Genomic DNA, 21,194 nt, shown 5'->3' on the forward strand with positions numbered 1-21,194 from the left:
GCCATTATTAAAAAATGGAAAGAATATGGCACCACAACAAACCTGGCAAGAGAGGGCCGCCCACCAAAACTCATGGACCAGGCAAGGAGGGCATTAATCAGAGAGGCAACAAAGAGACCAAAGATAACCCTGAAGGAGCTGCAAAGCTCCACAGCGGAGATTGGAGTATCTGTCCATAGGACCACTAAGCTGTACACTCCACAGAGCTGGGCTTTACGAAGAGTGGCCAGAAAAAAGCCATTGCTTAAAGAAAAAAATAAGCAAACACGTTTGGTGTTCACCCAAACGCATGTGGGAGACTCCCCAAACATATGGAAGAAGGTACTCTGGTCAGATGAGACTAAAATTGAGCTTTTTGGCCATCAAGGAAAACGCTATATCTGGCACAAACCCAACACCTCTCATCACCCCGAGAACACCATCCCCACAGTGAAGCATGGTGGTGGCAGCATCATGTGGGGATGTTTTTCATCGGCAGGGACTGGGAAACTGGTCAGAATTGAAGGAATGATGGATGGCGCTGAATACAGGGAAATTCTTGAAGGAAACCTGTTTCAGTCTTCCAGAGATTTTAGACTGGGACGGAGGTTCACCTTCCAGCAGGACAATGACCCTAAGCATACTGCTAAAGCAACACTTGAGTGGTTTAAGGGGAAACATTTAAATGTCTTGGAATGGCCTAGTCAAAGCCCAGACCAATCTGTGGTATGACTTAAAGATTGCTGTACACCAGCGGAACCCATCCAACTTGAAGGAGCTGGAGCAGTTTTGCCTTGAAGAATGGGCAAAAATCCCAGTGGCTAGATGTGCCAAGCTTATAGATACATACCCCAAGAGACTTGCAGCTGTAATTGCTGCAAAAGGTGGCTCTACAAAGGATTGACTTTGGGGGGGTGAATACTTATGCACGCTTAAGTTTTCAGTTTTTTTGTCTTATTTCTTGTTTGTTTCACAATAAATATTTTGCATCTTCAAAGTGGTAGGCATGTTGTGTAAATCAAATGATACAAACCCCCAAAAAATCAATTTTAATTCCAGGTTGTAAGGCATCAAAATAGGAGAAATGTTAAGGGGGGTCAATACTTTCGCAAGCCACTGTAGCTCATTACAGAAAAAGTATAATTTAAAAAAAAATCTTGGGAGCTCTTGTTTTTGCCTCAAGAATCTTGCATGTGCTTTAGCAAATGCAATCACACCTAGTACCCGCTGTGTGGGATATTGACAGCTAATGTAAATCACAAATATCCAAAACAGGTTTGCAACTCTTTCTGTGGGACACAAGGCAGAGTGAAGAAGTTCAACAGATCTGTCATATTTCACTGCACAATAGCCTTCCAATACAAAACTGTCTCCATCTGAAAAATCAATAGCAGGCGAGGTGGGGCTGGTGCAGAGACACAAATGTATTTCTCTATGTATGTATTTATTTGCACTCCTGTCAACAGTAAGTTTGTTTGTACTATAGTGAGATTGTGATTGAAACCTGAATACCTCTCAGAACAACTGGGGTTCTTTCAGTTTGACAGCCATTGCCATTGCAGTGTGAATTGCTTCCTTCACTACTCTTCCTTCCCTTGCAGTAGGTCAAGCCTCACAGTTGTTGGTGTTACCTGTTATTAATACAGGGCTCTCAGACTACATATGTCATAATTGCACTTTTAATGCCATGTGTTATCACTTATCCAGTAACCTTCTGTGAATTACAGTTAAAACACAGTATAGGTTGGGTCATAGTTACAAGATTGTGCTATTTGTGAACTGGCTTATAACGAGTATCAAAGTGTTTGTGGAAAATCATTATGGCACTGTTAAAATGGGAAAGCGCTATAAAATGTACAAGCTTATTTGGAAATTCTTCATATAATAATGGCTGGATGAATGCCAATAGTATGCATTCCTCGTAACAATGGTACAAAATTAGAAAAATCATTATCATAAATAAGTGCGACTTATGCACGAACTTAAGGACAGATGCCTCGTTATTTATCTATATTCTGATACTCACTAAGAGTCTTTAGCAAGTTTAATCCCATTTGGATAAAAAAAAAAATCTGATGTAGTGTAATGACAGTAGTTGCAATTTAATGTAATGCTTGCTTTATTCGCTGCATGGCTTACTGTCTTTCCACGGTTGGTGGGATGTGGTTAAAGTTTATATATGTTTATGTAACACTCTCTGGTAGCTGTTTAAATGGAATATTCTTGACAGTACAGGTGTGAGACAGCTTAATCCCATCATTTCCAATGTTTCCCTTACCTGGTGAATTGGTATGATGAGGAAAGCTCCACCTCCTGCACACTCGGTGACCACAGCTATGAACCTGGGGTTTACGGCGCAAAAATGGTTGTCATGAACGCTCTTGGTGATGGGCACCCCATCATAGCAGTTCTCCTTGTTAGCTGGCTTACCAAAAACATGGCGGAACTTGGAGCTGCGATACTGAGGCCGCCATGACATCTGAAAAGGCAAGAGAGGAACCGGTTAGTCTCCTCTGGCATGGTTTTAGTGAAATGCTGACACTGCTGGAGGCCAACTATGTTATGGTTCACAGTTATCCCACTGGATTCAGTGAAAACACAACCATGAGAGAACATAAGAGAAAAGTAGGAAACTATAGAAGTGAAACAAGCTTTGTCTTGACCCAGCTTAGTTCTCAGTGGAACGAAGTCAACCACACAATACAGCACACCTGGCACCAGGCAAAAAAACAGGAGGTGAAAGATTGGATTGTCATGAAATCTAAACTGTTCCCTAAACACTCAGAAACCTCTTGAGAAGCTCAAAGAGATCTTAAAGCCAGACAGAGAAAGATTTGGAGCATCAGAAACAAGAATAACTCTCAATGATTGCAAACACCTTAAAAAAAAGGCAAGAGAAAGGCAAATACATAGAATGAATATACATTATATATATAAAATCATTGCTTTTTAGATTATTAAAAAAAAAAAACAATTATGCATCTAATGAGGATCATCATCTCCAATAACAAGAATAACAAACAAACAAAGGCTCTCAATAGTCAGCCATGAATATATCTAAGATCAATCACTGAGCCAGTAAAGTAAATGACAAGCCTAGCTTGAACGAGAAAACAGAAAACTGCTTTTGACACCAAACCAAAAGACTCTTATCTGAATGACTATTTTTGACACTGAATGGCTCTCACTATACTGTTCTTTCACTGAATTGCTATATTCCAGATGTACATTGCCTTCAAGGCCTGATAAAGTGTCTGTTTACTGTCTTTAACTGAACCTTTGGAATTATTAATGGCAGGTTAAGAGTGAGTTAGTCTAACAAAGGTTAACAACTCTGGGCAAACAAAGGCGACCTTTGAACCAGCTGTTGTGGGTGGGACGTGTAAGCAACCAGGCTGGGCTGTGATTTTTATTTTTTTTTTATTACATAACAACATACTCCTCCGACTTCCCTGCTCATGAATTGTGACACATACGTAGTGTCAAGTTGCACACTCCCAATTCCAGGTTCATGCGGTATTTCTCAAGTCCAGACAAATTTCAGCAATCCTTGGCCAAGCCACAGTGCTGTTCACACCAGCTGCCTATCGCCTTCGATAACCTGAATATCTCTCACAGCCTGCACACTGAAACTTGACTGCAAAGCAGCTGGCACTCACACTCTTCTGTTAGAAAACGGAGAATGAGAACTCCCTGGAGTGCTTGCTTTTTGTGTGTGTGTGTGTGTGTGTGTGTGTGTGTGTGTGTGTACACCTGCACTTACTGGTGGCATATCTATTTCCGTAAAAAATAACTGTAATACTTTCCATCCAGCCAGCTTTATTTCAAGCTTTCAATAAAATAGCGTATTTCTCCAGAGTGTGAGTATGTGAAACATGAGAACAGACATCAAATTGTCTTCAAAAAACAGCTGAGGAAAGCTTAATGGACACCAAATTATATACATCAAAACAGGCTTTTAAAAGGGTAGATGGGAGCTCAATTTTTCAGTAAATCTGTTAGAAAATGAATTACCAGACAGATAATTTATTAATCTGAGTCATTATTTTCCATTGGCACACGTACAAAGGAGTGGACCTACCCGGGTAAAGTTCTTATTGAAAATGTTGAATATATAAAGAAGATAGTTCAATACAAGCAGATATCCACTCCACGAAAGATCAGAGTGGCTATCCACCAGTGGGTTTACTGACTGCACTGACCATGAGTGGGTGAAAATCAGCTCGTACCTTAGACAGCTTCTGTACTATCTATAGTATATAGTTAAGTAACAAGAACTAAACAGTATTGCTAGGGTCTGACACAAGAATGTACTTGACTATAAAAAATATTTTAAAAATGTACATTAAAAGGAATATTAAACTGTCTAAAAAGACTTTTCAAACACATAACTGCCCTTTATTTAATTGACTTAAATCAGGTCCTGCAAACAGCTGCTAATTAAATTGCAGCAATTGGGGGGGGGGGGTGTTCCTTAAAAAAAAGGAAAAACATAGGCCTGGAGGCTGCCTTTAACAGTGTAATTGTGAGGAGAAATGGATTTAGCACATTCTCCATTTGTCTCTTCTAACATGTCACCACCTGTTCCCACAGCTAGTTATCAGGAGCAGGCAAACCTTTCAACTGAATTGTGTGCATTTTTTCCTGACCTCTGGATGTTTGGTTACAATTCAAAACTTCCTGATGCCCGTTTACATCAGTAATGACATAGTTCTTAGTCACCATCATTCACCAAGAATGTTCACAAAATAAAAGATCCGAAGGAACCCAGAAGATAATGTACAAGTTAAAACCTATATGTGAACAGTATTCCTGGACACAAAGGACAAGGTCTGGATCTGCTCCAGCTCCTGCACTTTCATTGCCTGGCAGGCACATTACTCACAGGTGTCGGCTTTATAAAACCAGCATCACAGGCAGCCAAACATGTAGAATATTGTCCATGAGGCAAACTATTTTCAAATGCAACCTAAACCGGATCCAGCTAGTGCAAATCCCCCCCACCCCACTGTGTCATCTAGACCACCAAGGGTATCATCAGGTGTCATTAAAAAGCATTAATATTACAACTACCAAATGTTAGCTCACTAATCCATATTATACATTGTATTCCGACTTTTCCCGTCCATGCTGTTTGTCCTGTTTTTCTTTTTTATTCAGCTAAAGGAGTTGCTGAAGTCAAAAGATCAATATCTCCTTCCCCCACCCCCACTCACACAGTCCCAACATGTTAATACAGTGCAGAGCAGCAATCCAATGCAAAGTGCATCCTGCTCGCTAGAATCAATAAAACCCTACTCCAGCTTCTCCAAATATCCAGGATGTCTGAACGGAGGACAGCATGCTTCAAGACATCTTACTATGGCAAGAATACACTGCTTTCACAACATTTAAATCTGCTGTCTGCTTAATACACTAAAAAACATCTTGAAATGTCCATCAGCTTAATTCAGATATTTTTAAATGAGGAGCTTGTTTTTTTTCCCCTTAACTGCTTAAGTGAATTCATTACTTATCCCAGATAGCTCTATACTGATGCTATAAGGATGTATTAATCTGTAGTGCAGAAGTAATTTAACTTCAAACAGTCATTAATAATCATTTTGATCGCCTTGATCTAACTATTGGCATTACTGGCACAGTGTTCTCCTGGTGGCAGTCCTGCTTAACCTCCCGACATCAATTTGTGTCCTTTGGAGGATCAAAATCGGCTAGATCTTAGTGTTGTTTCTGGGGTTCCACAGGGCTCTGTTCTTGGTCCTTTACTTTTTAATTTGTATGTGCTACCGCTGGGTAACGTGATCAGACAACATGGTTTTAATTTCCACATTAATGCCGACGACACCCAGATATATTTTAAAATGAGTTCAGATGATGTAAATGTAAACTCCAGACTGTCAACTTGCCTTGACTTTTTTTTGCAGTTAAATGCGAATAAAACTGGATTTCTTTTAATTGGCTCTAAAACAGCATTCAATAAAATCTCTCAACATTAGCTCTTCACAAGCTGTGAACTCTTGGAATCTTATTTGATTCTACTCTTGGTTTTCAGCATCACATTTCAACTGGTTAATATCATTTGCTGAATATATATGAAGTCCTTTTGTATTTTGAATAATCTGATGTAGAAATCTGAACATATCACACCTGTTCTTGCACGCTTGCATTGGCTTCCGGTGAAGTACAGAGTTATTATTAACATTTTACTAGTGACATTTAAGGCTCTGCCTGGACGCCAGTTGAGATCTGCTGATCCTGGTTTTCTGTTGACTTCAATGATAAAATGCAGCTCTTGTGGTGGAAGAGCCATTAGTCATTATGCACTGTACTATGGAACAACCTTCCAATTGAAATCCGTAACGCTGACTCAATAAATGCATTTAAATCAAAGCTTAAAACACATCTCTACACAGACGCCTTTTTGTAGACTGGGATGGCCTATTTTAAAATTTTGTTTTTATATATTTCCCCCCCCATTTGTTTTGGGGTGTTTTTTTCATATTTTATTGTATATTATATTATTGTACAGTATATTAGTCATGTATTAGTCTTTGGGATGCCTTGGCATGAAAGGCGCTATACAAAATAAATCTGACTGATTGATTGATTTTGACATATAATTTGACATTTAAAAAAAAAGACATTTGAATAGAGGAAACAGAGGCATGTCATTACAGGTTGAATTACCAATGTGCTTGATTTCTCCAACCTACTCTGCTTTGTTACAAAAAACAAATTTATGCACAGATCTAGACGTAGATGAACTGGTATTATGGAAGCCTTCATTCGTGGAGAGAGTAATGGTGTGCAAGTATCATGGGTATAAACGCAAGGTTCTTTTTTTTTATTTTTATTTATTTATTTATTTTTAATGCATTTGGAAATGTGTACACAGTATGTAATGTAGTCTTAGAAACTGCCCCACCCTGTTAATTATATTACATTGTAGTACTAATGCCACACTTTATAACACTGAAAATCAGGCTGATGTTCAGGTACATCATGCAGCAAATTCTGCAAGCCTGGAAGGCTGCAAAGTGCTTTTGGCAACAGATTCCTGCTATAGAGTGACGAAAAAGTGTGTCCTTTTTTAATTGAAAGTTTAAACTGGCCGTTTATGGATCCATTAGCCAGGAGAAGCCCGGAATTAAATCAGCAGCTTTCTGTAAATCAGGGTGTATCATTGCATATGAGTAAAGTGCTGGAATAAAGTTTCTTAAGACTTACAGGTTACAGGTAGGTAGAATAATAATAATAAAAAAATTTTATGTCAATAGACATAAATATGGTATATGGTAATCCTGTATATATGTCATATATATACTATATATTATATCTATGGTATCTATATATATATATCTATATTATATAAACTGTTATAGAACAACCTGTAGTGTTTGGAAAGTAAAATTATGTTGAAATGGATTTTACTGGTAATGCATACTGCACAACACAAGAGATAGCAACGGGAAGTAGTGATTTTGTTTTAAACACTACAAGGAATTCGATAAAACTTTAAAAGGAGTAAGTAACTCGAAATACGTTTGATTTTCCTGTTTTCTTAATGTTATAGTGCTTTAACAATACTCATTTATTTATAACCATATATTGCTGAAACATGTATTGCAAGCAACAAATAAGAGAACTTGATTTAAAAGTAGCTGTTCACCAGATTGTGCTGGCTATTGTGTCAATAAAGACACTATATAGACAAATGCAGTGTAGGCAGGGTTTCTGTTTGCCTGTTTCTATTACATTTCATTTGTCAGTGTTTACTTTTAGCTTATTTTCAAGTTTTATGAATATTGTTTCTGTATAACTTTCGCTTTTTATATACAGTATGAAATTATTGTTTTCAGTCACTTTCCAAAACTCTTGGCCTTTTTTTTTTGTCACAATATGTATAGTAACTGGACAGTACTTGCCCACTTCAAATTGTACCTTCTTTCCTTTGCTGTCTTCCACAACAAAATCCTTATGGTCACGGGCATATTTTTTCTATGTATGTTTATAGGCTTTTTTTTTTTTTTTTTTTTTTTTTTTTTTTTTTACATTTCGCCACAATTTTCAAATTTTCAAATTCCAGGAGCGTGTAAACACTCCCTCTCGTACTGTAATATAGCTTTAAATCTTGCAAGCAAGAACAATTCTTTGTTTCTAATTGTTACAGTCCTCCAATAGAAATGCAGGAATTTGCTGCCACTCAGTAGTTGGGGTGACTAAAGCATTCAGAATGAATGAATGCGAGATACGAGTCAGGAATGAGGGACACCGCCCAGCTGCACTGGAAAAAATTATTTATTTATTTTCCATGAGGAAAGGGGTGAAGTCAGTGTGAATTGAGTAACCATTTCCAGTGTTTTTCCAGTGTTTACACCGATTTCATTTTTTTTTTTGTATCGGGTGTGTTTTATTGGTTTCTATCAGTTAAAACTGTAAATCAAAACCCTAAGTATAGGGTAGATCAGCTAGTTAACAAGATCTGAAGAACAGCTCCTTAACTCGGATGAAAGAATCTTAACACAGATTTAAATAACTGTAATGGGAATGATTGCAAAGGTCATAAGAAATTAAGGGAACTGTACTGTACCTGTACTCTTATTCGGATATATATAAAACTACAAACAAATTGAGTTAGTTTCAAAGGCCCAATCAGCTTGACCGAAAACGTCAAACGATTTGGAAGAAAGTTCTGTTTGGAGGGCCAGTGCTGGGATACACAGTCTTCTTTTCCTATCAACCTAGGACCAGTTGCCAAAACATCCTAAAACAAACAAAGATAACTCGTTCACACTCAACCAGTGTTATTGTAATATTTCATACCAATACCAGGGATCATCCATAAAGCACGTCCACAGAAGACAGGGGAGGGGGGTTTGGATATAGCAGAAAGCTGGGGAGAGAGAGACAGAGATACGAAGGAGGCCAAATTCCTTGAAGTCCACTGTGTAACTTCAATTTGAATGCATGCGAGCACAAAAAAACTCAGCGACGTGTACTCTGTGATCTGTGATGTTTAGTAAGCCTTGAATATGAAACCTGAACCTCAGTCCCAACAGGTGACTGAAGATTGTTGTATCAATCTACATTCCTGTCAAACTCCAGCAAACAGAAATACAGCTTATGTGACACCAAACTCTTTCAGAAGCAGATGGGAAACACAATTCCTTTCTGTGCTCAAGACAGAAGGCAGCCCACATTATCACTCTAGCTGGCAAACCTGTGCCAGCAAAAATCTACCGATAGGCTTATATCAATGCATAATATGTGAGATAATGTACAATACTCTACAGCACTTATGCAAAGATTATATTAACTGCTTAAGGTCTGATATGAAATTCTATACTAAAACAAACTACATTAAATGATCTGTAAAAAAGTTTCAATTACAAGTCTTTTGCAATGTCTTCTACATCAAAGACCTGGAGAAAGAGTTCTGACAGAAACATTTGTCATTGAATTTAATAGGTTTCTGCTTCTGCTTTGAATGTTTTTTGTACCTAAAATGTACCTAATTGGCTTTTATGACAATTTTTTTTCGGCTGTCAACACATTTGAATCAAAGCACTGTGTGAATGAATGTTTCTAGACTATTCAACAGGACCACGTAACCAGAGACCAAATCCAGTTTATTTCAAAACAAAACTACAACCATGAATCAGAGCACACAAAACAGTGACCACCACACTTTGTGAATGTAAAATAAAAGTACTCACTGTACAAGATATTATTATAACAGATGGCAGCACAACATACTGGATTATTGTACCCCGACTCAAACTGTAAAATGAGAACTGAATCCTACCACCCATTTGAAATCAGATCAGTCTTAGCATCCTGCAACTTAGTGTGTTTCAAAGCTATCGTTGAACAAGGTCTGCAAAATCTTCACAGGGCTACTGTAAGCAATAAAACAGAATCCCTGAAACTCTCAGTCTGCCACACATAACACCAAGATGCAAGTGAGACATATCAGGTTTCTGTCAGCACTGTGAAACACCCATTATGGTCTCTCCTTTTGCTTCACTGAACAGTCCTGGTGCTGACCTGTACTTAGTAACCTCAACTAAATGAACTATCATACTTCTAAGCTGGTTTTCTTTTTTTCAACACAAGCAGTCACAAGCACTCCATTCCTTTGGGAGACCAGTTAATTTAGGTTTCAGTGCACTGCAATACAAAATAAATAAATAAATAAATAAAAATGTTGCAGCTCTTACCCTTCCTGCTTAAGGCGAAGTGAAATGGGAGGAGAATTAACCAGTTCAATCCAATGTTTACCAGTCTCTCTTCATTCACTTTAACCTTCCTGGCTGATAAGGTTGATGCAATAACGTAAACAGTTTCTCAGAGCAGTCTGCAAGCTCCCCCCTTATACCCACCGGGAGACCGTAAAGTCCTCACTCTGTAAGCACAGAGCATAGTAATGCACAGTGCAATGAGGATTTGCAAGGGAGGCTGTGTTTGTGTGTGTGTACGTGCACTGGTGTGTGTGTGTGTGTGTGTGTGTGTGTGTGTGTGTGTGTTGGTGTGTAGCTGGGTGGTGCCTAGCCCAGCACTCGCTCCAAATACCAGGCAGGCATTTTCTAATGTTACTAAAGAGTGCATTCTGTTTGTTTGTTGTGCAGTCATTTCTAACATGACTGCTTCTCAGGTGCCACAGTTCTACTCTACCATGGATCCAATTATTTGAATGTGTCATAGCTGTTTGTTTCTCACAGAAATGTGTGCTTTTTGCTTGCTTTTCCAGGAAATGAAGAGATTTCAGCAAGTACTCTCAAAAGCTTTGTACTTATACAAATCCACAGCTCTTAGAATGGCAGACCAAGTTTATTAAAACTCAAATAATTTGACTATATTGTTAACATGCTAATTATCCTTGATGAAAATAATTAGTGTCCCAGCAACAGCCATGCTAAATTATTACTGGCCAATAACCCATAATAATTTACAGTGTAAACATTCTCAGAGGAACTGTTTTTATTCTGCCGAGATGTTGTGCTCAGGAGAATAAACCGTGTGTCCCTTTATTTAATACAGAGAAGGATTTGGTGTACTCCCTACAAATGGGCAGCAGACTGATAAACCCACTTCAATTGCGACACAGATGTTCTTGAATTAAACGAACAGTCTCATTGGCCACTGTATTAAGACCCACAGCTTAGTTTGCAAGTACAGTAATTATAATAGTTTCATTGGGGGTCCAATGCAAATGGTGGTTTGGTGGTCAAATAAAGTTGCCAACAAGTGTATTTAGAAATACTTAATGAAACAAAATTCAGCACTATTGAGTGTAGAACAAAACCAGGTATAAACAAAAATAAAACCATGCGACACTCCCCCTTATAAAAATGTACCACAGTAAAAGCATAGCAAAGTGCAATAAAGCACATTGAAAGCATTGTAAAGAATTGTTAGGTATAGTAAAGCACAATAACAAAACACAGCAAACCAGGGTAAATGCATAGTGTAAACATGGGAAAAGCATGGTCAAACCTTTGAAACCAGGTTTTGACACAATACATGGTTGCAGAAAAGTGGAATCTTCCAGTCTGCACTATAGACAGTCAGATACAGAACCAGATTTATACAAATTCTATGAAGGGGAAAATAAACACATAAAAACTGTCAGAATATACTAAGGAATGACTGATAGGTCTTTGAACATTCAGACATGCTGTATGCCCTTCTATGATTCGAAGTCCTGCAAGTGCATCCTGCTCCACTGAGATTGTTTTAAACTAGGTTTTAACAGTACCCCTGTTAAAGCCTAATTCAAATACAGTCAGCCCTCTTTATACCGCCAGGTAAGGGCCATGGGCAAAAACAGGCAATAACCGAGGGTGGCGTTATAATAAGGGTCAAGAAAAAAACCCACGTTCAAACGTTTTATTTTTTTTGTTGCTATACAATTACAGTTACTTTTGAGAAACAGCTTATAGTTAAAAAAAAAAATGTAAAATAAAAACTCATTTAGTGTCTAACAATTCCATAAAAACAAAAAAGCGTACTATTTATTTATTTTTACTGTTCTGGTCATGGCACGACTGTAAGAATTCTGAATACTATCCCCTGTTGAACGATGCCATCTACAGTGCCGAGAAAAAGTTAAATATCCAATAGGGTTTATATTAACCAATTCCATGTCTTTTGAAACAAAATGATGTATGAATTATGTGAAAAAGTGAGTGAGAGCCTGGTTTTATCAGCTTAAGGATTGGGATAATTAGAAGAAGAATCAGGTGTTTAAATAATTAGATAGATCTTCAGGGGGGAGTTTGGGAGGCCCCACCCTATATCAAGATCAGAAACTTTGTGAGTTTGGTCTTCACCATACAGGTGTGTGGAAACACGTCACGCCACGATCAAAAGAAATCTCTGAGGACCTCAGAAAAACAGTTATTGATGCTCATCAGTCTAGAAAGGGTTACAAAACCATTTCTAAGGATTTGGGGTTCCACCAATCCACTGTCAGACAGTCTACAAATAGAGAAAGTTCTGGTCTGGAATAGGACTAGTCACAACTGACCAGCGTGTTGTGTTCTTATCAAAGGTACTAGCTTTTGAACTAAAAAATAATAAAATAAAACAAGACACTTGTTTTAATTTTTACAGATTTGTAGCGAGTTTCACCCATATAAATTTAGGACCAGTAAAATATATGAAAATACTGATTTTACAGTGAACCCCATTGCAGTTTGTCTGCGTTTAATCTAGTGGCGATATTAACTGCAACTACATACAATTGACAAAATACACCACATCAATTTTGCGTTTTGCATAGTCCGTGGGCCCTGGAACTTCCCTCAAAATATTATGTTCACCCCTTGTACCTGCAGCTTCAAAACAAGGATTTATAGTGTTCCAAACAGTGCCATCATTACTAGACTCTTGAGTGCCAGGTGGTGCTGGAGAAGCAGCTGCCTCAGGTGAAGTAGCAGCTGGATCAGGTGCAGTGGCTGATGCAGGTGAAGAGGCTGGCATCCTTGCAGGGGTTGCCACAGGATCTCTTCACGCACTCAGTCCTGGCACTTCGCTGGCATCCTCCTCACTGTCACTGCTGCTGGAAGATTCATCTTCGCAAACCCAGCGTGCTTCAGAGCCAGATTCATCACTGTCCGTTTGATGCATCAGAATCGGTGTTTGTTAATCGCTGCAGTAATTCCAAACATTGCTTTGCTATTGCTACTGTATCTTCCGCGATCCTTTTTCATTGTGTATTGGGGTACCAATGAATTTCTTAGAAAAACAAGTGGCATACATACTGAGCATCAAAAGAAACTTATCACTATTATGACACATTTATTTTCGGAAAAAAGCAATATAAATGAAGACACTGACAAAATGTTTTTGGTTTCTTTTTAATCACTTGATCATTCATTCTTGAGCATGACACGCTCGAGTGACTATGACAAGCATATGAACTTAATCACCTAATTAGGTGAGACAGTTGATTAGACATTGATCGGAGTGATTTCAGCTGTTGAATTGCAAGCTTGAATAAAAGCAATTAAAAAAATAAATAACACACCAATATGCCACGTCTGTCAAGAGAGTGCCTTCAACATGTTGGAGGCTGGACTAGGGCAGTGTACTGTAGCTCGCTGACATGGGTGCTCAAAGCCAGCAATTTCAAACCTGCCGAGACGGTATAACCAGACACACTCTGTCAATGATAGGCCACGAACTGGGAGACCAAGAGCCACAACACCTGCCCAAGATCGACAGATCATTACGCAGCATCATTGTGATCGCTTTTGCACTGCTAGTCGAACAACATCTGATTATGCAGGTCGTAACAATCCACGCATCAGCAGTTCAACTGTAAGAAGGTGGTTATACAGTCATTATCTACAGGCCAGACGACCCTACAGGGGTCCGGTGCTCAGCAATGTGCACCGTCGCAACAGGATGAGGTGGTGCCAACAACACCTTAGGTGGACTCACCTTCAGTGGAACCAGGTCCTCTTCAGCTACAAATTAAGATTCTGCATAGACTGCCCTGATGGGCATCAGCGAGTTTGGCGTAGACATGGTGAAAGATTTGCTAATTGTTGTGTACGACCTACCAATCGGTGGGGAAGTTCAAGAGTGATGGTCTGGGCAGGAGTATGTAGTCGCTACAGAACTCTGCTGGTAGTGACTGATGGCAACATGACTGAACAGCGATATTTTGACAAAGTCCTATGGCCTCACTTGGTGCCCTTCTTGCAAGCCCATCCTAATGTGAGACGTGCAAGACAACACACGTCCACATGTTGCTTGTGTCACAACAGCTTTCTTGCAGAATGGGAATGTGAGCATAAAGTCATGGATGCCTTACTCCCGAGACCTGAGCCCAACTGAAAATTTGTGGGATGAACTTAGGCAAAGTGTGGCTTCTAGTGCTCGGAGACCACTGAACAGGCAGATGCTTATCCAGGCACTACAAGAGGAATGGGCCAGGATTCCACAAGACAACATCCAAAACCTGGTGCAAAGCATGCGTCGCAGATATACTGCTTGTACCGCTTCCAACGGTGGCCACACACGCTACTAGCCTGTGACTTTCACAGTATCCCCCATCCCCACATAACAGTAAAAAGTCAATTGTTGGTGAGCACAATAAAAAAGTCACTGCACCTGCTCGTTTGTCATTTTTCAATGTAGTGCATATCTAAATATGAGTGATACGTTTCTTGTGATGCTCAAATGATAGACAATAATAGAGATGATAGACTATCACACAGATAGACAGTCGGGCACCGTGAGCTGTCAAGAGGCTCACTGAAAACAACAGAAATGTCAGAAGACCGCTCACTTGAGGAATGCAGACTGATATAATCAAAACTTCAATACAAGGCAGCAAGTCCCGACTGAAACATACATAATACTGCAACATTTCATTGTTATAAATAGGTGTTATATGGATCGTCAATTTGACGGCTCCTGGTCAGAATAGGTATGACAGTATTTTATCTTGCAAATTTTTACAGCTATGTGATTCTTTCAGGGTAATTAGTACATATATTTAGGAAAAGTCAGGAAAGCACAGCTCCATATCTTAAACGCCTGCACCACAATTTAAATTTTAATTCAAAAACGGTCAAAATGACCGCCTTGGTTGTTCTAGTGTTAAAGCATAATGCAGTAAACAAGCATGGATTACTCTAAGTATGCTGCAAACCACACCAAAGAGTGAGATCCCATACCTCAGAAATACACAGCTGTGAATCATTCACTGCTACATAAAGAAAAGTAATGCCTGTATTACCAGCTGCATGATTATTAGGTAACGAATTTTGGTGCTGCAACATTTACGGGAACGGTGTACCCTACAGATCAGGGTGGAGAACTGGTAGCTGAGGAAACCCTGTTTCAGATCTGAGCATAGGTAATAGTCATGACTGACTCTGGACCAAGCTAGAAGCAATTCGGAACCACCGACAGAAAGTCCCACCTCAAGCAATGAATGACTACAAAAGAGACATGAATAAGGCTTTACCTCATCCCGACTGCTTGATGCCATTGTGTTCATGGTTTCCAGAGTGTTACCCATAGGTTGTAACTAACTGGTGTCTGGCAAGCACTGCAGAACGACACCCCAGTTCAGCTGAAAAAACACACTGTGCAAACCGTGTGTCACTGAATGGGGTGGAATACCTGTTTTACATTCCAGTGTTTTACTTGTTCCACCTGTTTTAGTCCAGTACTCGCAGGTTTCACAACAGGGATTCTAACTGTCAATTCCTGTAAGGTAATTGGGATGTTTATACTGAAAATGGGTTGGATCCTTTTTGCTATTGCTTTATATTTCATCACTAATTTCCCTGGCACGAGCTACACTGTTACTGGTTAAATGTACTGCACCTTAATGGTGTATGTCAGCTGCAAGCTCTGCTATTTGTGTTTATGTGGAAGTGATTCACTTTTCTACAGTTTACAGTTAACTTACAAACAGAGCTTTATATTAGAGAAATCTAGAAAATAACGGACAATATCTGTACTTCATCAAAAGATGCATTGCATCTTAATTTTTTTAAGATATTTTGGACGAACTGCAATGTGTCCCAGACTCCATTTTTCATCACTGCTGCCTCCAATCGGCTTGAACTCCCCTTGTGGGCGTGTGGGATGCAAATTCCACTCTCAGCAGACGGGAGGTCACTGCATTTGCACGCCACCATTTAAAGGCCATTTGAATGGCAAATTACTTCTGCTAATCCAGGTTTAATGGTGCAAGTTTTAAACAAAAATATTTGTTTAAAAATGTCAAATATAACCACTTTAAAAGAACAGATGGAGATTGGAGTGTGAGGTAAAGCTTGTGTTAGTAAAATCTTCACCAACAAAAGTAATAAAACAACAAGGTATTCATTATCCAGACATAAAAGACACCCGGGAAAAGTACTTAAGTGTCGATCACGGGTCTCAGAACCAGGTGTGCAATTATATCAGAATACTGTAATGAGTACTTATTGGTATAATAAAATGGCTTGTTAAAAGTAAGTACACTTTAAAAAATATCCCTTACAGCACATTTTCTGTTGAAATCTATAGAGAACACTGTGCAATTAAACTGAGATACAGTAAGTGAACTCTAATGGAACTAAAATCAGTCAGCTACCTTGTTCACACTACTGGGCCGCCCCATATTTAGGTCTGCAACCCATTTGAGTTTTTAAGGTGCCTTTGTGTGTTCACACATGTGACTGAAAAGCAGGCCTAAAATGTGGCAAACTGCTTTTTTTGTTAATGGAACGATAGCCGCACTCAGAATGGAAGAGCTACCAGGATATACAGTAATCCTTTTGTAGTATTTTTTTTTTTTTTTTTTTTCCCCGTGCAGCACAGTAACAATTTTATGGTATATAGTAAAAAAAAAAAAAAAAAAAACCCACAGACTATTTCGACTTACTGTTATGTATGTAACAGAGTGACAGAGTGACCCCACCCACAATCACATTATTCTCTTAAGAACACAGAGGTCTTTAGAACGCGGGAAACAGTAACTTGCTAGTGTTGACAGGTATAAATATTTATTTTCGTAATGTAAAACAAAAAAATCTCTGACAACGTAGAAAATCTGCATTTTTCCGTGTTATCATAGAAAATATAATTGGTAATGTGATACGAAAAGGTTCATACATATGTAAAGGCCAGCCCTGGTCCCGGATTGTAGACCCTGGGCCACATCGAAACGACAGCCTAAATCTAGGCCGGCCTTGGGCTGCCTTTTCTTTTTTGGAGCGTTCACATATGAAAGAAGGTGGCCCTGAAGCAGCCCTGGGACGCTTTAAATCGCATGTGTGAATGGGATCCAGGTTGCATTGCAGTTTTATAAACATTTAGTTCTCTCTAGTTCACTTGGACCAACCATTGTCATACCAATGAAAATGCAAGGATCAGGTTCACACAAGACTTGCAAGTACATAAATGCAAGTTAAAGAAAAAAACACGAAATTAAGGAATTAAGGAATCATTTAATACATTGCCATTGCAGTCTTGCAAATTCCTTGTGTTATCTTTGCATCCAAGCATAACCATTGGATATTTTGTTCAAGGCATGCATGAAATCCTTCCTTATTCTTGTATCAACTTTGCTTATTTCTTGCTTGATCCTAACATGATCCTTGCATTTTAATTGGCATGAGCTGGTTCATTCTCAAAAAAAAAAAAAAAAAAAACCCTTGATCAGTGTTTTACGTGAAGCGTGGATATCCATGTAGTTACAGCAATAAACAAGCCTCAGTTCAAAGTGTGCCTTGTCGTTCTTTGTTAACACTAGATTTGCATTGCAGTGTCTTGAGGACCGATAAAAACAAATCGTCCGATGAAATCACTTCATACACACAAGAAGTGGCCGATAATAAATCAGGCCCTTTGGTGCGGATGGGGTTTCTTACCAGGTACTCACCCTGACCTCCTCATGCCTGAATCCGATCACATCAAAAATAGTATTCCAACGATACCATTCAACTGAAGGCAAAGATTATGCAAAGAAGGTGCTGTACTGTAACCATAACAATTCAATGCAGCCTTTACATGAATAATTTAATTTAACATGAACACATTTTGTACAGGAAAAGTGAAAGAGCAAGATCAGTAGATGTCAAGTTATTGAAGTTCATGGGGGGAGGGGGAGGGGTGGGGTGGGGTGGTGGCTCTATTTAAGTGATCTCAGCAGTGGCATATTTATAAAGGCTCCTGTGTTTAGATAATTAAAATGGTGTATGAAGGGAATGAAAATCATATGTGTACTGTAACAGTGAGTAAAAGTCATTCCTCTGCAAAAAGTAAAAACATACTGAAAATCATTGCCGTTTAGATGAACTGAACATTGTAATTTTGATGCAAATCGCCATGCAAGTAGTAACACACACTTTTAATCCTGTTGCCTAGGATATTGGGCACCCTGTTTCTAAGAAAATTAATTTACATATTGTATTGTCTGTCAGGATTAGGAGATTAATGAAAAAAGGATGGAAATGAAGCAAAACCAGCCTAGAGTTATAATGCCTCACCAATACTCCATAGTGGCACAGCAACAAGCATATGCTAGCCTTTAGGGCTGCAGATTACTGGTTCAATTTCTCTTAGGGTTAAGTTTTCTTGATTTAAAGAAGAACCTTCCCCCCTGATAAGATGTAGAACGGTTTTCAGTCTTCACAAAAAAAAAAAAAAAAAGAGTATAAAGTTCTGTTTACAAAATCATCAAGGTCTGCTTACAGTACATGCCAGTGTAAATATCATTAATCCTCAAAGTTCTTGAGGAAAAACCCTTGGACTCAAAGTTGTTGTCTGTATGGACTGTGAATAGGTTTGATAATTTGCAATCATTCCTTCCTTGTTCTATTCTGTTCAGTCAAGAATATTCCTTGTTTGTTTTTTATTTATTTTAAGAAACAGTACAAACACTGAAATGCGCCAACCAGTTTGTTAAAATTTGAATACCGATTTGTTTTTCATAAAGCGGAACTTAAAATCAATGGTAGCAGTTCCCTTTTAAAACACATCTACACAGACGTTAGTAACTTAAATCAGGTTTCTGGAAAAAAAAAATAAATAAAAAAAAACATTTTGCAACCCTGGACTGAAAAACTTGCTGTGGTATACAACTGAAAGTAATAAAATGAAACTACCTTCCTGATTACCTCTCTGACCTCACGTAGTTCCAGTCATGCCTTGCAAACCCACCACTTCCATAAGACACCATTAGGAGTTCTTAAAATTAAAGTTGAATCAGCTCGAACCTGATTTAACACTATTTCTACCTCCCCCAAATTATTATTTTTTTTTTGGTTTTTAAAATGACAAGTTTAATCTCAACCCAACATGTGATTCTCTCTCTTTGCATCTATGTGTGTAAAACTCTGTATGACATGCTTACAGAGATAGAGGCACAACCACTGTATACCTCTGCCACTTCCTTAGTGGGAAATAATAAAACCACAGGCATGGAAACAAGACCTCTATTGCATAGCCGATTCACCCATTCCAGGTTTTAACATGAGCTTGATTAGCCAGTGTAGTGGGACCAAGCTCAGGCGTGCCTTTTTAAACTCATACTAAAAACCAGGAATAGAGCAAACTGCTATGCAACGTGAGTCTTCCATCCCTGAAACCAGGTAGCAGATGGGCTTTAAATGGTGTAAGTTTGTATTATTATTACACTCTTTTTGGTGAACACTATGCAGCCAGATATATTTCAAATATCTGACCCAGCAACTACTGTAGTAGAGCAAATTGGACAAGATGGATTAATAAGAAAAAGGAAGCTAATTTCCAACACTGTCCCGTTCCACCTGGACGCATGAATTTTTAAAAATTTTTTTGGTTGTGTTTTTAGCCAGGAGGTGTTAAACCCTTTCACGGGTTCTTTATTTAACGTCCATGGGACAAAAGATGATGGCTCCAGCAACAGAGGAGATGTAAACATTCTGAGTAACACATCACAGTTGTTTTTTTCCCCTTATTTGCTATAAAAGCCAACTCAACGTGACATTTCTTCTTAATTACCGTTTAAAAACTTAACAGAAGGAGAAACAAGTTGCCTCATTGGCTGAAAAAAAAAATGCTGGTACACCACATTTTAGCGTAGCTATTCAAACTAAACATGGAAATATAGCAATATGTGCTTTAGCTGTTACTGAGTGAAAAAAAAAATATTACAGAGGACTCTCATCCACTTTGATTAGCTTTAGGTAGATGGTGCATGCTTGAACCCGTGGGCGTGTGACCCAGAGCAGGGATGGAAATAAGATTCCTATTGCATAGCAGTTTCACCGATTCCGGGTTTTACTGCAGGCTTGATTAACCGCAGTGTAACAGTAACTTGTTTTACTATGAGCTTAATAAGGAATGGATCAAACTGTTATGCAATGGGAGTCTTATTTCCATTCCTGGTGTCCCAGAGGTACATTTTACATGTTCTAGAGTACATAGAGAGCCAGCAATACTAGATTGCACTAAATGAAAGGAAAAAAAAAAAATACACAAACTGGAATGTGTGGATAGGAAAGAAACAATGTTCATTTGTGTCGTTCCTCCTGCAAAACGCCTCCCACCTGCTGACCTGAAGCAAACATTACAAAGGGCAGTGCCATTATCATCGGTAGACATCAGCAGGTAGCACACGGCAGCCCTCTGTAGCGATGAATTTCAAGTTGAAACACTAGAAGTGTAGGGACAGCTGCTCAACCAGCAGCAAACCCCAGGTAATCTGAGCCAGGAGACGCTCATTAACAATACAAAACCAGTAAAACTGAAAAAAAAAAAAAAAAAAAAAAAAAAAGGGCCATCTTTGTAGAAACCATGCACCCATTTAAAACATGCCTGCTGATTGTGAGCTGCAGATGTTATGTGCTGTTGATAACAAAAATGTACAGGAGCTGAATAAAACGTTTGAAACAGATTCTGCTTCACAAAAAAAATAAAAAAATAAACATAATTTAAAAAAAAAAAAACGACAGGACTTAAGGCTGCCACACACCAGACAAGATGCGATTTTTCATGGGTGATAAGATACTTTCGCAGAAGCAACACAGAGGTGATGCAACATATTTGCAAACTGCCAGATCTATAAAATCCAGATCAAGAGAGGTACGTATTTGTCAACAGGATGTAGTAATTCTGAGTGCCTTCTCTTACGGAATTTGAACATGGCAATAAATCACACATACCAGGCTTATCCAGTACTTTTGAAATGGACACCCACGTATTATCTTTCAAATCAG

The 21,194-nt window shown here is 38.7% G+C and overlaps 1 protein-coding gene across 3 annotated transcripts in view; it reads right to left on the bottom strand.

Moving 5' to 3' along the window:
• Positions 1-21,194, bottom strand: part of LOC121321538 (coronin-2A-like) — a 64,216-nt gene that overhangs the window by 14,859 nt on the left and 28,163 nt on the right. The window contains exons 1-2 of one of the 3 annotated variants that reach the window (XM_041260534.1): positions 15,464-15,533; positions 2,258-2,458 (exon numbers count right to left, since the gene is read on the bottom strand). In XM_041260534.1, coding sequence (XP_041116468.1) covers positions 2,258-2,458; positions 15,464-15,517 — 255 coding nt within the window. In that variant the 5' untranslated portion in view covers positions 15,518-15,533. Of the gene's footprint in view, positions 1-2,257; positions 2,459-10,199; positions 11,255-15,463; positions 15,534-21,194 lie in introns of those variants that run through there. The other 2 variants (XM_041260551.1, XM_041260543.1) reach the window with 2 other exon arrangements.

The sequence above is a fragment of the Polyodon spathula genome, chromosome 1 (assembly GCF_017654505.1).
Source record: "Polyodon spathula isolate WHYD16114869_AA chromosome 1, ASM1765450v1, whole genome shotgun sequence".
In the NCBI taxonomy this organism is placed as follows: Eukaryota; Metazoa; Chordata; class Actinopteri; order Acipenseriformes; family Polyodontidae; genus Polyodon; species Polyodon spathula.